The sequence below is a fragment of the Pinus tabuliformis genome, chromosome 3_1 (genome assembly GCF_031772625.1).
Source record: "Pinus tabuliformis cultivar Carrire ecotype Pingquan chromosome 3_1, CPIR1, whole genome shotgun sequence".
NCBI classification, from domain to species: domain Eukaryota; kingdom Viridiplantae; phylum Streptophyta; class Pinopsida; order Pinales; family Pinaceae; genus Pinus; species Pinus tabuliformis.
Genome location: NC_142301.1, coordinates 636,542,191 through 636,569,379, shown reverse-complemented (window position 1 = coordinate 636,569,379; position 27,189 = coordinate 636,542,191). Strand labels below are relative to the sequence as shown.

General features: G+C 33.4%; 1 protein-coding gene and 1 pseudogene across 1 annotated transcript; both read right to left on the bottom strand.

The window, feature by feature from the left end:
* LOC149188689 (caffeoylshikimate esterase-like) overlaps positions 1-11,119 on the bottom strand; it is a 60,738-nt pseudogene extending 49,619 nt beyond the window's left edge.
* A 1,413-nt stretch (positions 11,120-12,532) lies between these two features.
* LOC149188688 (caffeoylshikimate esterase-like) lies at positions 12,533-14,550 on the bottom strand. Its single transcript, XM_089410039.1, has 8 exons — positions 14,506-14,550; positions 14,051-14,144; positions 13,889-13,921; positions 13,598-13,744; positions 13,378-13,508; positions 13,166-13,300; positions 12,976-13,074; positions 12,533-12,868 (listed from the first exon to the last, which is right to left on the bottom strand). Exons 1-8 carry the CDS (start codon positions 14,548-14,550, stop codon positions 12,533-12,535), a joined length of 1,020 nt encoding a protein of 339 aa, XP_089266165.1.
* Positions 14,551-27,189: the final 12,639 nt, after the last annotated feature.

Here is a 27,189-nt window from a genome sequence, read left to right as displayed (position 1 = left end):
TTGTATTTGGTTTAATATATTTTAGATATGGTATATTTTTTTGAAATAAATTTGTAATTATGTAATTTATTATTCATAATATTTTTCAATCTAATTTTTTTTTATTAATTTATATTTTTTATTTAAAATGTGGATTTCAAAAAAATTTATTTAAAATGTGGATAGCTAAATTTTTTAATGTAATTGTTAATCGTTTATTGATTTTTTATTTGTTTGAATAAACAGTTTCTTAATGTGTTTAACCTATGTTGAAATAGCTATATTGGAATTAGTTTTTATTTATTTATTTATTTATTTGAATAAGCAATCTCCTAAAGCGTTCAATTTAAGTTGAAATATCTTGTTTTATACAATATGGTAATAGAGGTCATATGAAGGTGCATTTTTGTTGTTTATCATAATCCTAAATTTGTGTTATTATATATATAAAAAAGATTATGAGTTTTATTATTTGTGTGCATTTTCTGGTTAAACAAGTTGCTCCATTACATTAAAGTACAAAGAAACACTATTTGTTTCACTTGAAAAAGTTTATGCTTTCCCAAGATACAACTATTTTTCTTAGGTCCAAAAGTATAAAGTTTCAGTATGGTTTTTTATTTTTTTTTAACATCATATTAATATTTTAGACTTTCCAATTCATATTTTTGGTTTGCTATCCTTTTCTATATATATATGTCTGTGTGTTTTTTCTCTGTTGTGTAATTTGTGCAATCTCAACAAACCAAAAACAAAGACAAATTATTTTATTTTTGTACTTTATTTTTCTCTATGCATTATGCATTCACAACAAATCATGAACAAAGAGAAAACATGCATATAACTAAGCTAACTACAATCTAACTATGATATTGTTAAACTTTGGATCTATTTTTTTCTTTAAATTTTCTCAAAAAATCATGAACAAAGAGAAAACTAGCATATAGCTAAGCTAACTAACATCTAACTATGATATTGTTAAACCTTGGATCTATTTTTTTCACTTGTTTTTGTGTATGTTTGTGTTAAAACAAAATTGCAAAAAAACATAAGAGTTTCTACGGTAAACACACACCTCTATCAAAAAAACTCACCTCTTTCAAAAAATTTAATATAGATTTTGCATTAGTTATCTCAATTGAAAGTTACTTTATTAAAAGAAAAGCTTAATTTAAAATCTTTATTTTCATTAAATTAGTTTTTGACAAGAGGGCATGCAACTTCAAGTTATAAGATAACTTTATTACTAAGTGTATTTCACAACAAAATAAGCTTAATGTTTTTATTTTTTTTAGGCTATTTTTTGCATGATATTTTAAATTGTAAAACATTTTTTATAAAATAATTTTATTGTAAAAGTGATTCTTTATTTAAAAAAAATAAAAATAACTGACTACATGATAAAGTATCTTATTTTTAGTGAGCTTAAAAAAAAAAAGCAATCTTACTGTAAGTTTATCACAATGTGCACGATCCACTTTAGTTATCTTTTGTGCATTTGTTAAAGAAGGCACAATTTTAACATTTCAGGTCTATTTTTAGTGTCATATTCTTTAAACTCCCTATTTCTTCACGAGATTTTTGTGACCATTAGACAATCTTTGTCACATTGTAACCATGATTGACCATGATTACAAACCTAAGAAACTTATATTAAACCCAAGGATTAATATTATAAACCCTATGAATATGAACCCTTAGATTAATAAACCCAAGGGATCGATATTATAAACCCAAGAAATTTATATTAAACCCAAGGATTAATATTATAAACCCTATGAATAATATTATACCCTAGGAGTATGAACCCTTAGATTAATAAAACCAAGGGATCGATATTATAAACCCAAGGAAATACTAAAACCAAGGGAATACTAAAACCAAGGGATTAATTCTAGAAAACTAAAGGATTATAAACCTATGGGAACAATATTAAATCATTTGGATTAATACTATAAAGCCAAGGTATATAAACCCTAAGATAAATATTATAACCCTACATGTTTGACCATAGTTTGTAATGGTTAATTTTCATATTGGCACAATCTTTGTGACAATGAAGCATTGGACCATCATTGAACATAGTTAACCATGGTTCTCACAATGTGATGTTGGACCATCAGACAATCTTTGTCAAATTATAAATTTTTTTAATAGACATTTATTATTTAATTTTTTCTGTTTCCCCTACCATTATATTTCACAATTATTCAATGGAATGGCATGTTTTTTCCCTCTCTGGCAAAAAAAAGGGTTTTTTCCTCCCTGCAAAAAAGGGGTTTTTTCTTCCTTGCAAAAGAAATCTGTGTAAACAATGACATATTGACTTTGGATAAAAAAAAATGACATATTGACTTTGAATAAAAAAATATAAAAAAATTCAAATAACATGAAAAACAATAGCTAAAAAATTTGAGGCTATTTTGATTAATTAGGGAAAACAATGAGGTTATCTTTCATCAACAATCGGAATATTTGTTCGATTAGCTCTAAATAAGCCGACATCGTGAGATATCAGTTATTAATCTCCTACTATAGCAGAGGAAATGAGACTATTTTTGTCGATTAGCTAAAAGCACTGAACCGACATTTGAACTAAATCAGATCGATGAGCTCTAAATAAGCCGGCGTCATGAGATATCAGTTATCAATCTCTAAGAGATATCAGTTATCAATCTCTAAGAGATATCAGTTATCAATCTCTAAGCTATAGCGGAGGAAATGAGACTATTTTTGTCGATTAGCTTGAACTAAATCAAATCAATTAGCTCTAAATAAGTCGACATCAAGAGATATAGTTATCAATCTCTAAGCTATAGCGGAGAAAATGAGACTATTTTTGTCGATTAGCTAAAAGTACTGAGACAATATTTGAACTAAATCAGAACCAACGAGGGAAAGCAATGTATGAAATTTACCTCATGTCAATCACAGACCAATTAAAATGCCTGGCAAAATCAAAGATGATGTTTTACCTTAACAATACAATGAAAGTCTCTCGGCCATCCATATACAGCATCACAGACAGACATGAACCTTAAAAACATGAGTGATTGTTTATAGTATCAGAAATCCAATTTCAATATTTACAAACTACTGTAGTGAAGATCAGAATTGGAAGAGAATTCTCTACAAAAGCCAAAGCTAAACATTTTTCTTTCCCACGAAAATCTTATCCTTTAGATGCTAAATATCTCAATAAGATTGAACTCCTAACCTCTTCCTTCCCATGAAAATCTTATCCTTTAGATGCTGAATATCTCAATAAGATTGAACTCCTCACCTCTGCCTGGGCAAGCGCTCATAGATGTGAGCCAACAACTGCATATTACATTTAATAATGGTATCGGTGAACAAGCACATATCTTCGGGGCTATTCCCCTCGGGCAGGTGCGCAACATATGATTCAACTACATTTAACAATGGTATCGGTGAACAAGCACATATCTTCGGGGCTATTCCCCTTGGCAGATGGAAAACATATGATTCAATCACCAGCACCCCGCCTTCCTGTCTGCATCACATATTTCGACAGTGGAACAATATAAGATCTTCCTCGCCTTTCCATCCGCATCACATATTTTGACAGTGGAACATTATTGTTGGAATTTTCTGATAAATTCCATAACAGACAGACAAAAATCGAACTCTGTTTTTACACAGAAAAATAGAAAAAATTCGCTTGCTGGAAACGGTGTTTCAGCAACACAGTTTTTTTTTTCAGTTGCTGAAACAGGTGTTTCAGCAACGCTGATCGTCGTGTTTCAGCAACGTAAACTTTTGACGTCAAGTAATTTTTGAGTTACGAGGTGTTTCAGCAACGGTGACGGTGTAACAGCAACAGGAAAAATTTAACTTGTATTTATCAAAATAAACTAACTGTTACAGATTTGTCTTCCTCATACAGAGGGAATTTCAAAACTTCTATTGCTGAACATCTACTTCAGAAATTCACTAAGGAACGATTCTGTTCCACACAGATGAACATAAAAACAAATTACATTCAAATTTCTGCACTGCTATGCATTTCACTGTTCTGAAATTATTCTTCTTCCTCTTCACGCTGCTGCGTGCTTTCTTCTGCTCTGTGTGATTCTTCAGCTGCTGCTTCTGCTTCTAACGCTAACTTTAAAACAGAACTGCTGTGCGGTATTTATATGCTGAAAGATATTTGATTAAAACAATAAAATATTACAAAATATCTTCTAATGTTTATCTCAGAATTTATTGCAGCAAGGCGGTGATGCCTTTATCAAAAACAAGTCGCCTGTCTGCAGGGGAAATCAACTCAAACTTTAATGCATATTAATGTCCAGAAATATCAAAGGCGACTTTGCTGCACCGAACACCCTTTAACATTTACTGCAAATCAGATTCATGTACAACTGTTCATTGTTGCAGTTGGAATTAAATTCCAACACTCCCCCTTAATTTCAACTGCTGCATACCCAGACATTTTCTGAAATGATCAAAACCTTTCTTTGCTAATGGTTTTGTCAAGATGTCTGCAAGCTGATCCTCTGTTCTGCAGTGCTGCAAAACAATCTCACCATTGTTAACCAATTCATGTATGAAGTGATATTTGGTGTCTATGTGCTTTGTTCTTTTATGAAAAACAGAGTTTTTAGACAATGCTATTGCTGAGCTATTGTCACAGTAAATGGTTGTGCCATTTTCTTGTTCATGACACAAATCTTTGAGAACTCTTCTCAGCCATACTGCTTGGCATGCTGCTGCTGTTGCTGCCACATACTCTGCCTCTGCTGTTGACAAAGCCACAACTGGTTGCTTCTTGGAAGCCCATGAGATGGCTCCCGATCCCATATGAAACACATATCCCGATGTGCTTTTCCTATCATCAACACTTCCAGCCCAATCACTGTCAGTGTAACCTGTCAACATGAAACTTTCAGAAGAGGAGTATAAAATACCAAACCCCTTCGTTCCATTCACATACCTTAGAATCCTCTTGGCTGTCTGCCAATGAGTCTCTTTCGGTCTTTCCATAAATCTGGAGATTAAACTCACAGCGTGCATAATGTCCGGCCTAGTTGCAGTCAAGTACATAAGGCTGCCAACTATGCTCTTGTACAATTTTGGATCAAAATATTTGCTGTTGTCTTCTTTGGTTAATTTCAGCCCCACTACTGTTGGAGTCACAGCAGCCTTGCTGTTCTGCATGTTAAATCTCTTCAAAACAGCTTCTACATATTTATCTTGAGAAATGAAAACACCATTTTCACTTTGGTCTACTTCAATTCCAAGAAAATATCTTAAGAAGCCTAAGTCAGTCATTTCAAATTCACTCTTCATGACTGCTTTAAAATCAACAATGAGAGAAGCATCATTGCTAGTAAAAATCAGATCATCTACATATAAAACAACAATAATAATCTTACCGTCATTCTGCTTTATGTAGAGTGTGGGTTCACCATCACACTTAGCAAACCCATTCTCAATCAGATAAGCATCAATTCTGTTGTACCATGCTCTTGGAGCTTGCTTCAATAAAGAGCCTTTTTCAGTTTACAAACTTTATGCTCTTGTCCTTCAACTTCATAGCCCGGAGGTTGATCAACATAAACCTCTTCTTTTAACACTCCATTCAGGAATGCAGATTTAACATCCATCTGATAAATCTTCCATTTGTGTTGTGCTGCAATAGATAACACTGTTCTGACTGTTTCCATCCTTGCTACTGGTGCAAAGGTTTCATCATAGTCTCTGCCTTGTTGCTGCTTGTAGCCTTTCACAACAAGTCTTGCTTTGTGCCTGTCAATCTTACCTTCAGCATTGCTCTTGGTCTTATAAACCCACTTAACTCCAATGGCATCTTTGCCTTTAGGGAGATCCACTAACTCCCATGTTTTACTCTTCTCAATTTCACCAATTTCTTCATTCGTTGCTTCAATCCATTTATCTTCATTTACAGCATCTTCAAAATGGATTGGGTCATCAATATGACAATACAAAGCAAATAATGAATTCAGACCGGTATTGTTACTTACCTCTCCTTGTTCATAAATCTCATTCAGATTTCTGAATCTTGGTCTTCTTGGTGTGCTTGGAGTTCCATCCGAACTTGAGGGTGTATTTGATCCCTGTGGTGTTTCAGAAGTTGCTGTTTGTGGTGTAACAACAACTGTTCTTCCTTGACTTCTCAAGGCTGTTCAGATTCCAACTTGTGCTGTGGTTTGTTGTACTTGCTATGGTGTAGGAGGAGCCACCAAGGAAGGATTATTTGCTGCTGTCCCTTCCTCTTCTTCTTCATGAGACACTATTGTCTTCACATTCACTGTTTTTTCCAAGCTTCCATCCCAAGCTTCATCTTCAATGAACTGCACATCTCTGCTTACTATTAACTTCTTGGTGGATGGATTATAGAGTTTGTATGCTTTTGACTCATCACAATAGCCAATAAAGACACACTTCTCCCCCTTACTATCAAGCTTTTTTCTTAGCTGATCTGGTACATGTGCATATGCCACACAACCGAATACTCTCATGTGAGTGACAGTTTGCTTTTGACCACTCCATGCCTCTTCTGGTATTTTGTTCATGACAACTTTAGTTGGGCATCTATTCAAGATGTAAACTGCGCAAGTAACAGCTTCTGCCCAATACTCATATGGCAAGTGTTTTGCCTTCAGCATACTTCTAACCATGTCAAGAATGGTCCTATTCTTTCTTTCAGCAACACTGTTTTGCTGAGGTGTATACCTTGCTGTGAATTCTTTTCGTATGCCATTCTCTCTGCAAAAACGCAGAAATTCTTGGGAGATGTACTCTCCTCCTCTATCTGTTCTGAGCACTTTGATATAATGCCCACTCTGCTTTTCAACAAGAGTTTTGAAGTGGCGGAATTTCTCAAACACTTCACTCTTCTGTTTCAGCATATACACCCATGTCTTTCTGGTGTAATCATCAATAAAAGTTAAAACATATCTATTTCCAGCAAATGATGGTATTTGCATCGGTCCACACACATCAGAGTGAACAATTTCCAAGGGTGCTTTTGCCCTTATACTCTTTCCTGCTGGAAAGCTTTCCCTGTGTTGCTTGCCCAAGATGCAGCCTTCACAAAGGCTGTCCGGTTTCTCAATCAACGGCAATCCCTTTACCATGCCCTTTCTGTGCAACAGATTCAGGCCTCCGAAATTGAGATGTCCAAATCTCAAATGCCACAACCAATTCACATCTTTCACCTGTTCTTGAAAGACTTCTTGTGTTACAGCCGCAATAGTTCTGCCTTCCTTCAAATCTGCCCTGAGTTTGAGAGGAAACATTCTATTGCTGGTCATCTGCACCTGTGCAATGATCTTCTTACTTGGAGGTATGTCTCTGATAGTACATAAATCATCTTTGAAGAACACGTTGTAACCTTTGTTCATGAGCTGTCCAATGCTCAAAAGATTACATTTCAGACCAGGTACATAGTATACAGCTTGCACAGTCATCTGTTCTCCATTTTTTGCTCGGATATTGACATTGCCCTTACCCTTGACAGTTATCTTATCATCAGTCCCTGTTGTTACCTCAGATTTCACATTTTCATCCAGATTGGCAAACATTGCAATATTTCCAGTCATGTGATTACTACAACCTGAGTCTAAGAACCAAAAATCATCTTGTTTGTCTTGTGCTATGTTACATGTTAACAGCACATTCTTTGGGTTCTTATCTTCTTCATTTGCAAAATTAACATTCTGCCTATTGTTCATGTCATTTTGTTTTTTCTTGCATTCATTGGCATAGTGCCCAAATTTTTTACAATAATGACATTGGACTTGGGATTTGTCATACCTTTGTCCATGAGCTTGCTGTTTGCTTGAACCTTCAGCTTGGTTCTGATTGCAGCTCCTTCCGCTTGTGCTAGCTAGATAATTTCTGCCTCTGTTTTGGCTTCTTCCGCGACCTCTGTAATTTGCTCTGCTTCCACCTCTTCTTTGGCCAAAAGACATCTGAGTCTTGAATGCTTGCTCAAAAGAGGAATCTGTTCCTCTACTCAGTCTGTGTTCATGAGACAACAGAGAAGCACTCAGCTCATCTACCGTGAACTGTGAGAGATCTTTTGTTTCTTCTATTTCCACCACAATAGATTCAAACCTTGAGGGTAAACATCTCAAGATTTTCTCTACAACCCTTCTATCTTCAAGAATCTCACCATGAGATCTTATCTGGGTTATCAAGCCAATAACCTGGGTGAAGAATGAATCTATTGTATCAGATTCCTTCATGCTGAGATTTTCAAAGTCTCTCCTCAACATCTCCAACTTTGCAGTCTTCACCTTCTCCATGCCTTGGTAGGCAGTTTGGAGAATATCCCATGCCTCCTTAGATTTTGTTGCTGTTGCAATCCGCGGAAAAACACTTTCATGTACTGATTGGAAGAGGAAAAAGAGGGCTTTGGCATCCTTCTTCTTGTCACTCTTCAACTGGTCTCTTTCTGCTGCTGTCAAAGCAGCCAACGCTGTTGCATCTGCAGGTTCAGCATACCCTGTTTCAACCAGCTCCCATAGTCCTTGAGAAGCAAACAATGCTTTCATTGTTATGGACCAATAACTGTGATTTTTCCCATTAAACTAAGGTAGTTGGGGATTTGTTAAACCTGTTCCAACATCTGCCATATTAACCTGTACTGGTAAAGAAAAGGTACTGACTGTATTTTGAAAAACAAGCAAAAAATTTCTCTGCTAGAAAAATCTGCTCAACAAACTTCTTATAGCTCCTACAGTGAAAAACAATCTCTGTTTTTGACTCACTGAGTGCCTAGACTAGCTCTGATACCATGTTGGAATTTTCTGATAAATTCCATAACAGACAGACAAAAATCGCACTCTGTTTTTACACAGAAAAACAGAAAAAATTCGCTTGCTGGAAACGGTGTTTCAGCAACACAGTTTTTTTTTCAGTTGCTGAAACAGGTGTTTCAGCAACACAGTTTTTTTTTCGGTTGCTGAAACACCTGCTGATCGTCGTGTTTCAGCAACGTAAACTTTTGACGTCAAGTAATTTTTGAGTTACGAGGTGTTTCAGCAACGGTGACGGTGTAACAGCAACAGGAAAAATTTAACTTGTATTTATCAAAATAAACTAACTGTTACAGATTTGTCTTCCTCATACAGAGGGAATTTCAAAACTTCTATTGCTGAACATCTACTTCAGAAATTCACTAAGGAACGATTCTGTTCCACACAGATGAACATAAAAACAAATTACATTCAAATTTCTGCACTGCTGTGCATTTCACTGTTCTGAAATTATTCTTCTTCCTCTTCACGCTGCTGCGTGCTTTCTTCTGCTCTGTGTGATTCTTCAGCTGCTGCTTCTGCTTCTAACACTAACTTTAAAACAGAACTGCTGTGCGGTATTTATATGCTGAAAGGTATTTGATTAAAACAATAAAATATTACAAAATATCTTCTAATGTTTATCTCAGAATTTATTGCAGCAAGGCGGTGATGCCTTTATCAAAAACAAGTCGGCTGTCTGCAGGGGAAATCAACTCAAACTTTAATGCATATTAATGTCCAGAAATATCAAAGGCGACTTTGCTGCACCGAACACCCTTTAACATTTACTGCAAATCAGATTCATGTACAGCTGTTCATTGTTGCAGTTGGAATTAAATTCCAACAATTATAAGATCTTCCTCAGAAACCCTTTGGCTGGAATTGACATATCTATAATCAAAGTAATGAACTTACATGTAAATATCACCAAGTTTCCGCTGGAAAGTGTCGAGAGTAGTCTCTGTAGCAGTTACGATGGATGAGTAAGGGAATGCAAGGCAGGTGGTTACAGATCAATGATTCATAAACAAGTAATGAGCTTCTCTGTAAATATGACCATGTTTCCACTGGAGGGTAGCAAGTACGATGGAGCGCATGCAAGGCAAGCCATTACAGATGAACAAGTAATTGCATTCGAGGTAGGTCGTTACAGATGAACAGTTGAACAAACTATTAACCGACGTAAACCAAGAAGTCAGTTTAAATTTCAATTTCAATAGATGAACAGTTGAATAAACTATTGATCGGTGAACAGTTGAACAAACTATTAACCGACGTAAGCCAAGAAGTCAGTTTAAATTTCAATTTCAATAGATGAACAGTTGAATAAACTATTGATCGGTGTAAATGAATTCAGTTTACATTTCAATCGGTGTAATGATTATAATTAAATGTTTGTTAGGTGCAAAGATTTATTGTGCACTTTTAGGCCAAAATTATTCAAAAGGGGTCATCTAATTTAATCTTAAGAACGGGTAAAAGAAAGGCCCTTCTCCTTTTGAAAGAGCATATGGGCTCCATGGGATTAAATGAGGGAGACTTTCATTTCATTTAGAAAAAATTAAGTATATTCAAGATTAGGAGAGAGAAAAGTATTCATAAGGAAATAGAAAATAAGCTTCCCTCATCTCTAATATATAAAGAAATGAGAAAAAGATGGAACCATATTTGGGGATTATAAAAATTAAGGAAGAAATTCCTTAGAAGTTTCAGAGAGAAATGTCACTTTATGAATTTTAATTACTTAAAATATATATTAATTATTAATTTGAATGTACACTGATTATAGATTAAAATTAATAACAAGTTTTATTTCTCCATAGTTACTATTAAATTTTTTTTTTCTACGTAAGACTATGCTATTTATATTACAAAATATCAAAAATTATAGCATTTTTTACATCGCAATTTCCCCATATTGGACCTTTCCAGAGCAACACAGTTACAAAAATTGGATCAGCTTACCACCCTTACTAGCATTGCGACCTTTGACGGTGCATAGTTCCGACATAGACAGCATATAAATCGACACAGTAGACATATAAACCGACATAGTGGACCCATAAACCGACAGAATGACAAACAGACATAGAGAGCAGAAGAGACGAACAGAGAGTTGTGTTCCTTTCCCGGCAGCGAAGATCAGATTGATGGCTGAGCTATTCATCATCAGTTGTGTATGGCTCATCCTTCATTTTACATTTGAGCTTCTGGGATTTGTCCGAGTCCGAGAGAAAAGTCCTCTGCACCGGCTCACTGGGGCCTGCATCAGCTGCTTGTGTGGCTAGGGGAATGTCTGATCTCGTTGGCCGCCTCATATCTACCAGAGGAACTTGCATGTCAACCATTGGCACATTCAGGTCTTCCAATTGCCCCCTAAGACTGCTGCAATGTTCCACCGAGACTGAGACAATGAGAGTATTGTTCTCCAGAGAGTGCAGGGGATCCGGTAGCGAACACCCGGATGCTCCACATGACCACAATCCATGATTTCTCCCCGCCCACGTACATTGCTGCGGCATGCAAGTCTGCTCGGGTTCCTATTCTGCTCAGAAGTGATTTCCACCGAGGAGGAAGGCGAAGTGACTGGCCGCTGTGTTGCGGCTCGACCCTTGGAACCGCCATGACGACTGCTCATTCTGGGCCTTTCTCTCTGCATCTCCCAATTTATCTCCAGACAAGAATTCCTCTGAGAAATCTTACGCTGAACCAGAGAATGTTCCTTCTCTACCAGCGTTGGCTCGGACAGCTTGAGGGAATGCAGGAAAGCGGCAGGGGGTTCAAGTCTATGGAGCGCCATCATCCTCGCTCTCTGCTGTGCATTGAAAGCCGAATAGACAGGCCTTAAAACCCAAATGACTTCACCTTCCGGCGTATTAACTGTGCCAGCGTCCTGGTTATTCGTGGCTCGTCCGGGCTGACACCTGCCCATGTGACGAGCCACATGCCTATCGCACAACGAGATCACCCGCATCCGGGATCCATAGTTACTATTATTATATTGCAACATTTTATATATATATATATATATATATATATTAAAAAAACTGAAAATATAATATTAATATAATTAAAATTAATAATAAGTTTTATTTCATATTATTCTATAATTATTATTACAACTTACACTTTAATTATATATTTATTTATCTGTTTTATCTAAATACATTCCCAATAAAGAAAACTACACTAATTAATTTTAAAAACTAATAATAATAATAAAGTATGCTTTATTTCTAATTTAAATGGCTTAAATGTTTAAGCAATCTCACTGTAATAATGAATACGTATTTTCTGAAAAATAAAAAAATTTATTCTCGTACGAGATTGGTTAAGTAAAGCGTGCCTTCACGTTTTGAAGCGACGTTGGACAATACGTTTCAGTGGAGCATTAGTATTTTCTTAAAATTATTGTTGTGCGTTTCGCAAAACAAACGTACCAACTAACGTCATACTAATCTAATAGTTTAATATAAATGGATTAAATGCACGGTACAGAGTTCAAAGCGATAAGTATGTTCAATTGGATAAATCAAATTAGACATAAATTTTTTCCTTAGTTAAAAAAACCAATGCCAGAGTAATTTCCATAGATATGTTTTTTTTTGTTATTTCAACTCTGATAATGGCGCGCAACTTAATTGCCGTTCACAGCACATGGTCGGTTCCGGCATGCGAAAAGCTTTTCACAACGCACCCCACGACACACCCCTTTGCCGTTTATTATACGATTTTATCATTATTATACGATTTACTTGAACTTATTTAATCGGTAACCAGGATAGGCTGTCGTTGGCAACCTTTCGTTCTCTTTCCGCTACCATCCTGGCGGACTCTGTGGAATCGGAATTGTTCTCTACATGGGCGTTTTCAGGGCACCCTACTGCTCCGCTTCTCTTGCCCAACCACGCAATGATGTCTGAGAATACCAATTCTGTGTTCTCTGGAGGTTCTCCATATGTCAATCCATGCCACATATCGGGGTACAGTTTCAGAGTCTTGTCTGTGCTTTTGGCAGAAGCATACAGTAATTTGCTCACAGATGGGTCTGTCACTTTATCGGCTTCACCATGAACAATCAGAAAAGGCAAGCTCACCTGCATCATATAATTCATTATGACCGTGACAGCCCATTTAGTTAAGGGGTTTATTAAAGGTAGCCGCAGAAAAATTGCAGATTGAATTAAATGTTCGAATACGGTACCTCGTCCAGCCGTTTCTCTATGTCCAGACTGATCATGAGAAGCTCGTAAGCCGTTTTTAGACGAGGTCGACCTTGATAAACATACGGATTTGCCCGAATCTGTGCTTATGTGCAGATATTAGAGAAAACAAAAACCATGAAAATTAATAAGAAATTCTACAGGAAACAAATCAGCAATACGATTCATTACCTTCTGTCTCATTTCTGGTTCCTTGAAGCCAACGTCTACAATATCCTCAGTAGGTACAAGCTTCCACGTTGGGATTATTGCAGTTAGCTTCAATATGTTTATAACCAGCGGGTGAGGCTTTAACTCTTCTGATATCTGTTGCAAGAATAAACAAGGTGAGTGCTAATATAATGATTCAACCATGCAATGTGAAATATTAATATAATTTATACCTTGCACATAGGTGCAACAATAACAGCTCCACTCCGATAGTTAGGCTGCTTTCTATGGATGATAAGTGCCACTGCTCCTCCCATTGATTCTCCATAAAGGAGCCTCGCTTTCTCCCTATACTCACCGCGTTCTGCAATGTAACTATCATACTTTCTTATTTCCATGAGTAACTGCACAACTTGTTCTTCCAGTGGACATTAATTACCCAATAATACATACCAGCGACGGTCCTGAAAAAAGTTGTACAATCCGTTACAAGGTCATCGAAGTTTTTTATGTAACAGCGTGTTCCAGCAGATTTTCCATGGCCTTCATAATCTATACCAAATACTGCATACCCTGCCTTTGCAAGCCTCACTCCTGTGTCTGATAATAGGTCCAATTGGGTTATTAATTTTAGAGCTAAATTAATACGAAATTTTGGTAAAGACACTCTAACAAATATTGTTCATTCATGAACATCCTGGTCATATTTACTTATATTATTCCAGGGAAAAGAGTTAGAAGTACCTTCCATGAAAATGCTGCACTCCATGCCATAGCCTGCAAGCACAAGAAGAAAACAAATTACACAACAGAAACTCGAAATCCTTAACGAATTTACAAAGTGGCGAATCCATGGATTCGTGACTAGGTTGCGTTATGATGTGGACAATGAATTGGGAAGCTGACCATGGCAGAGACATATGACGGCTTTGGCTTCCTTATCTGCAGGTAACCATCTGCAAGTAAAGAGCTTCACTCCTCGCAAACTTTCAATGAACTCCTGGATGAGGATTGCGTTTAAAGAACATTAGTAGTGGAAATTTATCAGTCTCATGAGACACTGACCCAATATTAAAATCTCACCTTCACAGCTATTGATTATTTGAGTTTAATAACAAAAAATAATCATTTCGTATGTATAATAAACTACTTTGGTCGAGACATGAGAAATTGCCTAAGATTTTGGCTGGGATTCTCTTTAGTTGCTTCTTTTTATCAAACTTTTACTTTCATAAATATATTTCCAAAAGAATTTCATCCTTTTCAACACAATTTGTATAGAAATTTGATCCTCCCAACAATGAATAACTTAAAAAGTTCAATTTACGAACTATTTCTTTTAGGTTACTGCCGTTATTTACCTCTTCATAGTCGACGAGGCCACTGAGCTGTTCCATCCCTGACATGTGCACCACCGCCTGGAAACGAAAAACAATAGATTCAGATACTGTAATAGAAAAGTTAACGTATCTCCGCAGTTGCCACGCAATAATCTTTGAACTGCAGAAATAAAGGCCTTAAAGATTGGCTCGAGAGTTGCAACCCTGACATGCAGGCAGGACGTTCATATAAATGTTCTGCGTTTCTTGCCACGCAATATTCTTCGAACTATACGACTAAAGACTTAAAGACTGGGTCCAACAATAAAGTAAGTCCCCGAAACCTTAACAGAAAGTATGATACTAATACTATCAAATCTAGCATAAGTCGACTTTCTTCCAGTCTTATTAGTCTTATGCTATCAAATCGCTACGCTCTTAGCTGCATTCATCTCTTCTCAACATGGATTCTGTCTGAAATAGATGGAAACGGAGTTGTCTATGTTGTGGAGTTTTTCAGTCAGCGAAATAATTGTTTAAAATGTGTTTTTGTTATATATATATATATACTCTGAAAATTTGTTGATTCTAATATATCTCTGCATGATTTTGAACTAATTGAATTGAAAAATATCCGGAAAAACTCCAAAATATATAACAAAGAACAAATTTAAATGGAAAATATCTAAGAAAACTCCAAAATATATAACTAATAGGCTAAAGCAATGAATGATACCTTACAAACAGATTTCTTACCATAGCAACTAAGTTGGTCGAGCAGGGAAGATCTCTCCAAAGTGTCAGAGAATATAATATAATTGTGATCCAGCAGAGCGCTGAACTCAAACAAGGCGGTCAAATCTGTAGCTACCCAGCGATGAAAAACATCTATCACTGATAACAGTTCTCGAATTATGAACATGAATTTCAAATTTCAATGGTGTGTTTGACAGAGTGGATATGCAGCCACGCGATAAAATAATGATTCGATACCGGCCTTTGCCATGGTTTAAGATATTTTGGGCACCTTATCCTCCTTTCTCAACGGCTCTGCAAACCTCTCGCTTTTCAGTGATTTTCAAAACACCAAATCGCAAGGCCTGTCATTCTCGAAGTATCAATGGCAGATTACTCTTCTGTAAGAAAAGTCCATGGACAGTAGGTCTTCACAGTAATGACCGAATTATGCATAACTTTCCATACTAATTAAAAAAATGTAAGAGAGTGGAATTCGTGGAGTATAGGATTCTACGTTTCATCTTGTAGTAATCCTTATACCGGGATTATACGTTTCGTGTTTCAGTAATCGTCATACCTTCTACTGCGTAAATCCTTTGAATGGCAAAGATTAACCTTTATCTACATATATATCAAACTACCAGACAAAAATTTCGAATCTGTCATTGCAACCGACTGGAAGGCATTTAAAAATATCATGTAACGTCAACGTAATTTTCTGCAACCATTAACTGAGCAAGTAAATTGAAAGTGATTTTGTTTTTTTCTGAAACCATTACTAAATGTCCATTGGGTATGTAAATTGACTCTTCGAACTTACTGAAGGAGCCCATTTTTCTAAATAATTGGGAACTTGCATTTACAAGGAATACCTTTCTCTGTAAGGATATTTGTGTTATGGAGTAGTCAGCTGTAAAGTTAATCATTAACAATTTTATGAGGCCTTTAGCTGCACTCGCCTCTTTACAAAGCAAAGGTGCATTTCCTTCACCGGGAAGCAATGGCATGTGAGTCACTTCGTTCCATATCACTTGCTTCGAAGTCATAATCATAGTCGTATTAAAATTACTTAATTTATTTAATTTTGTATTACTATAATTTATTAAAAATATTATATATATAATTGATTAAATCATTAATGGCATTTTTCACATTCTTCTTGAAATATCTACTTAAATAATATTGATATATTTTAATGTTTCATCACATTATACCTTTAAAAAATATCGTTTAAGATCATAACTATAAAAAAAAGACCCGTTTAAGATAATAATGTTCTAGAACCTCAAAGAAGGTTCACAATGAACTTAGACATTATTTTCCCAAATTTTATGTGTGAAAGCCGGTTACTCTAATTTAACATCAATTAGGGTTATATTGACCATATATGGTTTAATATATTTTAGGTGTAGTATATTTTTAAAAATAAATTTGTAATTATGTAATTTAATATTTATAATGTTTTTTATTTAAATTTGGTTTTTCTTTTAATTGATTTATGTTCTTTATTTAAAATGTGGATGATTATTTTTTTGAAATTTTTATATAATTGTTTTTTTTTAATATATTGTGTCAAATGGTTAGGTTGGAATTATAAATGTTTTAATGGTATATTATATTAGTTTATCTATTTTTTATTTGTTTGAATAAGCAATTTCTTAAGGTGTTCAATCTATGTTGGAATTATTTCTTTTTTAAAATGTTTTAATCACATAATACATTACTAGTTAATTGATTTTTTATTTGTTTGAATAAGCAATTTCTTAAGGTGTTCAATCTATGTTGAAATATCTTGTTTTATACAACATGGTAATAGAGCTTATATGAAGGTGCACTCTTGTTGTTTATCATAATTTTAAACTTATGATATTATATACATCAAAATGATTATGGGTTTTATTATTTGTGTGCATTTTGGTGTTAAGCAAACTATTCCATTGCATTGAAGTATTGAATTTAGAAAGAACATTATTTATTTCATTTGAAAAAGTTTATGCTTTCCCAAGATACAACTATTTTTCTTAGATCCAAAGGTATAAAGTTTCATTATGGTTTTAGTTTTTTTTTAACACTGTATTAATATTTTAGTTTTTCCCATTCATATTCTTGGTTTGCTATCTTATATATATATATATATATATATATATATATATATGCTCTTTGTTGTGTGATTTGTGCAATCTCAACAAACCAAAAATAAAGACAAAAGTATTTTATTGTTTGTACATTATTTTGCTATATGCATTCTACATTCTCAACAAATCATGAACAAAGAAAAAACTAGCATTTTACAGTAAGCTAACTATTATCTAACTATGATATTGTTAAACTTTGGATCTATTTTTCCTTTAATTTTTCTTTTGTGTATGTCTATGTTAAAAAAAATTACAAGAAAACATAAGACTTTCTAGGGTAAAGGCACACTTTAAATGTAAAAAAAATCACCTCTTTCAAAAATTTTAATATATATTTTGTATTAGCTATCTCAGTTGAAAGTTAGTCTATTAAAAAACAAGTCTTGACTTAAAATATTTATTTTCATTAAGTTACTTTTTGAAAAGAGTCCATACAACTTTAAGATATTAGATAACTTTATTATAAATTTCACGTAAATTATAGAAGTTAACCAAACAAGTCTTGATTTAAAATCTTTATTTTCATTAAGTTACTTTTTGAAAAGAGTCTCTGCAACTTTAAGAGATTAAATAACTTTATTATAAATTTCACCTAAATTATAAAACTTAACCACTATAAAAGTAATTTCATTGTAAAAGTGATTCTCACTCATTTAAAAAATTAGGTGACTTCATGTTAAAGTATTTTATTGGTAAAAGTGAGCTTGTAGGAAAAGTTAAAGAAGAAGAATAAAATTTTAATCAATCTTATTGTAAATTTATCATGATGTCGACGATCCTTTACCTACCATATGGTACTTTAGTTATCTTTTGTTCATTTGCTAAAAAAAGTACAATTTTAACATTTAAGTCTATTTTTAGTGCCATCTTTTTTAAACTCCCTATTTCTTCGGAGATTTTTGCCCAAAATAGTTAGTTTATACTTTTGAAACCATATTACTTAAATATCTTATAATGGTTACTCTAAGTGATATTTTTCTTATAAGTTCAAAGTATTTCTCATGAAAATATTGTATTCAGAATGTACTATGAAGTGAATGACTTTACATAATTACCTTAGGAAAAAAGATACCCCTAATAATGCCTCAAAGAAAGTCATGGTATAATAAAAGTGATGAAGAACATGGATTAATTGAAATCTCCATCTCTAGCATGACTTAGATGAAATTTAGGAAATTTGGAAATCATGCTTGGTAAACACAATGATATTTGTTCCCACCATCTTGAAAACAAATTGGTTTCTTTAAATTATGGTCATTTCTCTTATATTGAATATTATCTAGCTAAGTTCAAAACACTCAAACTTTTATTTGAAGACTGTAAAATAAAAAATAATGATGCTAAGTATGTATATGTTATTTTCATTAGGCTTGATAGTACATGTTTTATCAACCTTGTAGGTACATATAGCAAATCCTAACAGCCTCACAAAAAGATAGATCCAAGCATATAAATAACTAACATCCTCGCAAGAGATAGAAAAACAACCACTCCAAACCATCTCATCTAGCTTCTATTCCCAATGGTGACAGGGGACCAAAATAAAAAAGTAAGAACACTAAGAGACAATGCAATTTTTGAGCAAGAGGGTCATCTAGAGTCTAATATTTCAAGAATATGATGGATTTAGAAGAAACAATGAATAAGAAAAACATCAATATTAATTGTTAGAATCACAAGATCCTATCTTGTCAAATTCCATGTGATTTGTGTGTTGTAGGTTCAAGATGAATGGACCCAATTTTGAACTCGTATTGTCATAGACATGCACTTTTTTCTCTTATTTTTTCCTTTAATGTAACATCTATTTCTTAGTCTAATGAATTGCTTGTTAATTTTAGAGAATATTATCATATGGCTAAGGACAAACCACTTTTTCTACTCTTAATTAATGTAATACCAAATAAGTATTTGATAGTGATGATAAATTTCTTAGTGTTATAGGGCCCATAATAGTTCAACTAGATGATGATAATTTTAGTGATGTATAATGTGTTCCAAGTATCTCCTATGATATCCTATCAATATATCTAATCACTCATCAAGTGAATTTAAAATAGTAGAGTTTTTACCTCACCAAGTTGTAATCAAGGATTTAAAAGATCATAAGCATTTCTTACCAAAATTAATCTTGATCATATTACCACGTTGTCTAGATTTGAAAACTTTGGGTCATATTTTTTTATTTCTCATAGTGATGGATTGAGAAAAATTTGGTGTGAGAGATTTTATTGTCTAAACTATCACTCATTGTAGCAACTATATAATCAAAATGTTGTGTGTAGTCTTCCTTCCATTTCTTGCAAGGATGGTGGTTGTGCCAATTGTGTTCTTATCAAACATCATCAAGATAGTTTTGAAAAATGTGCTTCTGGGCATGTCTTAATCCCATTGTAGATTTTTAATAGTAATTAGTGTGGTGTGCTTCCTTTTCCTTCTTTCTCTAGGTTCAATTACTTTTTAACTTTCATTGATGACTTCTCTAGACAAGCTTGGTTTTATTTCTAAAAACTCAAAACTAAATTTTTGGGTATGTGTTTTTCATATAATGCCCTTGTAGAAAAATAATTTAGACATCAATTATAGAAGTTATGGATAGAAAATATAGGCAAATATGTTAACAATAAATTTACAATTTATTGAATTTTATAATGCATTCAAATAAAACGTGGCATTCAATATACACCACAAAAAGATGGTATTGTTGACAAAAATAATTGCACATAAAACTAAATGGAAAACTATATGATAAGAGATTATGTCCTCATTCTAGGTGGAAGCCATTAATTATGATAGTTACATAGTCAATAATGCTCCCACATAGGCTTTAGAAAATATAACACCTAAAGAAGCATGGAATAAAATTAAACTAGAAGTGTGTTTTTTTCATTTTCTTGTAGTAAAGCATTGCTTCACATTCTTGAGGAGAAAATGAATTCATTATAGGCTAAAAGTAAAAGGTACATTTCTATTGGATATTTTGAAGATATAAAAAGTCATATACTTCTTCAATCTAATTCCATTGAATTTTTTATTAGGAGAGATGTTAAGTTTGATGAAAGTATCTGAGCATACAAGCCTAATTTGGCATTTATGCCACCTTTGACTTGCAATCCTCATTTATCATTTACACTATTAGGGTGAATACATGAAGATGGGTTACACTTTTGGGCCAAATGTGGTGATGAAATTTCAAAATTTTCCTCTTTTATCAAATTGAAACCCTCAAAATTCATATAAGCATTGTGATTTTTTTTCAGAGTAAAAATATCATATGTGGAGAATTATGTTGTTTTCCTAATTATATTTTTGGAAAAAAAATGTAGTGTCGTATAATCTCTAAATTTTCCATTAAATGCAATACTTGTCCTTGCAAATTTTCACACATCTTAAGAGGTATGTGTGTGTTCGTGTAGCATAACTTAGTCTAAAATGTGTAATTTTAAAAATATATATATGAGCATGATCTACGTGGAGCTAACTACGTTTTTCATATTAAAATTTAATTTGTTTATGCAAAATTATATATTTATTTTTTGAAGTTGGCAAAGAAATATTTCAATTGCATTCTGTAGACACATGTGTTCATGTAATCCTTTTTTCAACTCTTTAAATAAATTGAAAAACCAAGAGCACCCTTTTGAAGAGGAATCGTAAATGAAGATAGTGGTATTTTTTGAAATTTTTTTGTTTTTTATATTTTATGTTATTGATTTTTTATTTAGCCCCTTTGAAACTGTCTAAAAAAATTTCAAACATTATGTTTAAAAGAAATTAGATGAAAAATATCATATGAATTTGAAAGTGTCAAACTAATATGCCATTGGATATAGGATTCTTTTATAAATCCAACATGATCAAATCTACCACTTAAGGACAAATTCTGCCCTAAATTTGTTAGGGTACAAAAAGGAGTAGCAAAGAAATCTAAAGAAGGGGTGATAAAACTATGATTTTTAGGACATTAGGAGCTCAATCAAGAACTTAAAAATCTCGATCGAGTGTTAAAGAAACCCTTAATCAATCCATGAAGGTGGTTAACGAGTGGCTTGATCGAGCCACTAAAAGGCTAACCACCCACCAATCACTTGCCAACTTTTATTAATGCCATTTATGTTAAATCCTATGGATTAGTATCTTGATCGAACATCTATTGTCAACCAAAAAAGAAGTTTAGGTTTGAATGTAGAAAAAATAACAACAAACATTCATTCATAAAGAAATATCAGAGCATGAAAATTACATAAGAATTCACAACAAACATGAGAAATTGGAGATTTGTATCTAGAAAAGGAAATAAATTTCCAATCATAGAGGAAATGTGAGAAAAATATAGAGAAAGGATGAGAGAAATATGACAGACATTGAGAGAACAAGAAGATCATGCAATTCAAGAAATTCATGCAAATACAGGTATTTCAAGTTGTCTCACTTCTCATATTACTTGCTCCATCTTGTATGCATTAGGAAATATGATTGAAAAAGAAACAAATGGAGAATGAAATAATAAAACTAAGATAAAATAAGCATTGAAAGTGATACCATGTAGTTAAAAATTGAGATGTAACAACAACTAAAGAAAACCCCTTGAAACCATGCATTTTTTTTTAAAACCACTTGAAACCATGGTTTATTGGAATTTTTTGGAACCACTTGAATTCATGCAAATTATGAACCACCTTCGAATTTTAATGGTTTAGGATAACCCACAAAAACTGAGGATGTGAATTAACTAAAGAAAATCATTGTAACATAATTTCCATATATTATTTACATGAATTACAATTCATGGAAATTTATTTACAAGAGGGATTAGCAAAAATGGTTGTCACATAAGTGCTCCAAAACCTATAAACATTATTTTTATTGATGCTTTATATCCTTGTAGGAGTTAAAAGAGAGAAAATGTGTCAAGATCTAGAAGGAGCAAGAGTATCCCTCCTTCCAATGTGCATGTTGAGAAGACATTCTTTGTTAAACATATATAACAACATTAAATTTTTGTGACATCCATAATCATATATAACATTTAATGGTTCCTTCAATCCTAAATGATGATACCTACCTTTGAAAACCTCACAAGTTTCTTCTTTCAATTCTCACATGAAGGTTATGATAATTTTTTAAATAGAACAAGTTTTTGAAAGACATACAAAGTGTAGTGTAGATTCATGCTTGCCCAAAAAGGAGTGTATTATTGCATATCACTATAATGCTCCATGGAAGGCTCATATGATTAATCAATATTAAATTCATAACTAATAAATGCAAAATAAATAAATTAGCATGCATGTATCGATGATATGCTAGAAATGTTTAAACCATTAATCTTCTTAGACGATGGAAATCTAATGTCAATTAATTTATATAGTTGTTTCCCAACATGTAATCGTGAAATATATTGCAAAGTATGGTTCAAAAGTAAAAAAGAGGAACCTTATTTTAAATTTTGTCAAGATTTGATGAAAATAATTGAAAACATAAAGGACATTGGATATCCATCTTTGAACGTGCATAAAAAAGGTTCCTTGTAGAAACATGTAGTTTTTTAAAACCTCTTAGCCCTCCTTGTGCCCTGCTTGATTTTTGTGATAAAATCTCCATGTACATTCTCCCAAAAAATACTTAAATCATTTGTTCCCCTCTTCACCACAAATGATAACAATGTACATCCGTTGTTGATAAGACCTAGAAAAATCTTCCTTGTTCTCTAAATCCACTAAAACCTCTATCTCTTGATTTCTTTTTGTTTCCTTATCAACAATTTCATTGGATTTCTCATACTTCTCATCCCACATTTCATCAACCTTTTTTTTGGATTTGTAAAATTCTATGTAGTTATGATAATTTCTTCCTTTAATAAAGTTATTCTTACTATTGTTTTATAGTAATTTTTGTTACACATTTTAAAACACTAAATGATATGGTGCTTTTAATGAAGAAAAATGTTTTCAACTAATTTTATATTGTATAGTAGACCTTCACATATTAACATACTTAAAAACTTGTTCAATAGGTTCCTTCTTGTATCATGGAGTGTGAATTTATGTATTGTATGGTTTTTTAGTCACAAATTATTTTATAGTTGATTAAATTTGTATAAATTTATAGATATAGATTTTTTTTTCTCTCAAGAAATAAACTTGGCCCTTCAATTTGGTAATCACTAGCTTGATTTTTCAAGAATCTCTCATTCTCTCAAATTTAATATATTTTCCATATCATTAATTTAGTAATAATTCCCTCTGAAATATGTATTTAGACTTCCCATATAAGAATTTAAACTTGATTTGTATTAGTCTTTAGTTCAACAACCTTGCAAATTATTATACAATATCTTCTTCCTCAACTTTGCTAGATCTTCATCATCTTCTCATCTTTTAGTCACTCTCTTTAGCTTCTTTAGTAAACTCTCTAAATCTTCTAATTGTATTCCTAATACCTATTCTTTTTTAATCACTTAAATATATTTCATTCTCTTCTCACAATCCCTTTTAATTTACATTGAATTTAAATAATTGAAATGTTTGGTAAATGAGATATGAACAAAAATATAATATCATCCTTTTTACAATAGAGATCCCTTTAATTTGGGATTTATATAGTCTTTTGAATAAATGGAAAATTGTTGCTAAGAAGAACTGATTTTTAAAAAGGTCAAATGCTTCAAGTGGTAAATGTGACTTGTTGTGAAACCAAATAAAGCTTCAAACCTATATTCACTAGTAAAACTTTGGGGTTATATATAAAAATATATCACCTTTATCACACACCCTTCAATCCTATGCCCAAATGGTTTTAAGTTTTTTCATTTCTTAAACATGTGTTCGGGGGAGGGTGAAGAGAGATTATTTCTTGTGGGAATATATCACTTGGGAAATAGGCATATTGACAATTTACTCTCAAATTTCTCTAATTTTATTCTTAACACCTATTATTTTTAAATCATTTTTCTCTTTCCTTCTCTTCTCACAATCCCTTTTAGTTGGTATTGGATTTTAATTCAAATGTTTGGTGAATGAGATGTATGAAAAAAAATATAACACCATCCTTGATGTAGAGATCACTTTTAGTTTAGGATTTATATAGTCTCTTGAAGAAACGAAAAATTGTTGCCAAAAAGAACTAATTTTGAAAAAGGTCAAATGTTTCACTTGGTAAATGGAGAGATGGAGATAGATATATTTAAAAATATATATTTATGATTTTTTTTTTCATTATTAAATGAATAAATAAATTCCAATTTTTTTAGTAGTATGATACATTTTCTTGAAATATTTGATTAAATTTAATAGTTTGGTATAAAGAAGATTAGTATATATTAACGATTTTGAATTATGATATTGGAAAATTTTTATAAAAAAAATATTTAAAAAATTCAATATTGTATTTTATTAACTATTTATAGAAATATATAACCACACTTATAACTATATATTACATATTTCATATGACAATTTTTAAACACTTAAATTAGTTAATTAATTATTTTTGCCAACATTATTATGATTTAACATAAAAGATAAATTTAATTTTTATCATTAAAATTTATATATAAATGAATTAATTTTTCATGTTAACATAGAATCATATTTAAAATGTAAAATATATTTTTTTAAGTGCAAATATTTTACAAATTGCATACCTTCAACTAGTTTGAAAAATTCTTATCCTTTACATAAAGGTTTTTCTATTGGGTGTTCTCAATTGTGGCATCCCTTGAAGTTAAATCATCATTTATGCATAAGAAACAAATTTTAGCTATTTAATTAAATCAAGTTACACAATTCAGTTTAGTTGGTAATGGAAATATAATGTTTCCAAAAGAACTAATTTTTCATCTCCCTATATTATGCCCACATATAGCATAATTTGGAAAAGTAAGTGGCACATTATCCACATGTATTTTCTTTTATTGCAAGGAACAAATATCACATAGTGTAATGATCCGGATTTAAACAGGAACACAACAAATTACAGAGACAACCATAAACACAAAGATGCAGGGGAAATAATACTTCATTTCATTAATGTAAAATACTGAAATATGCTTACAAACAAGAATGGAAATAAACTAGCTAGGGCGATGGTAGCTTATATCTTAGAAGAGATGTGGTGGCTACATGCCTTTGAACTCCTTATAATGAGGATCAAGGGCCTTTTTATTATTGAACAATAAGAGAAAACCCTAAACAACCAAAACCATAACACTAGGAGATGTAACACCAAGAGATTATGGGCCTTGTTGGGGTCAGTTGGACAACCAACTTCTTGGGCTCACGACTTGGTCATATTATCTCCATTTGACGCGCATGATAGCCTATTGGAAAGATCTCTTCGAGGACTATGCTGGAAAATATGATTTTAGATATTTTAATTGCTAGTGGTAGATTTCCAAAAAACACATCGTTTAAGGCCTCAAAATGGCTTCGGAAACTTAGGACCCAAAAAACTGCTAAAAATAGTAAATTGTGCTACAATTAAGGAAACTGAAAAACTAAAAGAAGCAATGGTGCGGGTCCAAGTGGAATTGGCATTTGGCCACCAGTATCCACCTAGATCATTCCTCCCCCATTAGAAATCAATGGTCCCCATTGCGTTGAGTTCCTCCATGAGATGAGGGAACTTCTGCTGAAATTTGTCCTTGGTGAGCCACTTGCCCTGGTGAAGGAGTTGGCCTACTTTGACAACTCAATATAGTTGGATATTCTGCTGGCGAGTGTGCTTGATCTGTGTGTCCATGATCCCTTCAGTTGCAGTTTGTTCCATGCAATCTGGATTTAATTCTATGGGTGTGAGTTGTTCTGCAATGTCGGATGTGTCTAGTAATGGTGGAAAGTATGGTAGAAGGTGGTCCACATTGAACACTAGGTGAAGGCTAAGGAATGGGGGAATGCTGAGCTCAAATGCATTGTCTCCCACAGCCTTTCTAATGGCGTAAGGACCATATTGGATTGGTATGAGTTTCCGATAGGCTCTAGTAAGGTGTTCCTTTTACAAATTCATACTTTCTCGCCCACCTGAAAATTGTGGGGCACCCGATGTTGATCATGTCGCTGCTTGTACTTGGCATTTGATTTCTCCAGAATTTCATGGACCTGTTGGAGAATATGTTGGATGTGCTCAATGAAGTTGTTTTCCTTATCTGTTTCGGACTGGACATGAGCCAAATCTGCATGAGTAGCTACAAAATTGCATGGCCACATCAATGGGACATAGTGGCTGGAATGCCAAGACCACCTGAAAAGGGTTGTGTCCAGTCGAGCTGTGGAGAGCTCAGTTGTAGCTATGCTAAACATAGGGGAAGCTCTCGTCCCATGTGTGTGGATTCTTTGAATTGTACATGTGCAGAATGTGTATGATCAACATGCTGAAAACCTCTGTCTGGCCATCAATTTGAAGATGGGAGGCTGTGGACTTAGTCAGTTTGGTGTCCAGCATCGACTAGAGACTGGACCAAAATGTACCGATGAACCTGTTGTCTCGATCTAAGATGATAGACTGTGGGATCCCAAAGTCTACCCACACTCGTTCGAAGAAGAGTTTAGCAGTGGCTTCTACTATGATATTCTTCTTGTAGGCCACCATAATGGCCATCTTCGATAACCTGTCAACGACCAAAAAAACACAGTCATTTCCATGCTTAGTGGAAGGAAGGCCTGACATGTAATCCATGGAGATGGATTCCTAAGGTAGACTAGGGGTCGATAGCGGGGTAAGGAGGCCTTACTTCTTGATGGTTGGTTTGGCAATGGTGCAAGCAATGCATGATCTGATGTACTTCCTGACATCCTTTCAAAGATTCATCCAATAGAAATACTTCTGTAGTACTGCCACCACTTTCTCGACCCCG

Coding starts and splice junctions, on each gene's coding strand:
- LOC149188688 (XM_089410039.1), bottom strand. CDS start 14,550: ATGTCAGGGATGGAACAGCTCAGTGGCCTCGTCGACTATGAAGAG. Junction 13,745..13,888: donor GTGCAGCATTTTCATGGAAG/GTACTTCTAACT, acceptor ACCTATTATCAG/ACACAGGAGTGAGGCTTGCA. Junction 13,075..13,165: donor AACCAGAAATGAGACAGAAG/GTAATGAATCGT, acceptor ACATAAGCACAG/ATTCGGGCAAATCCGTATGT.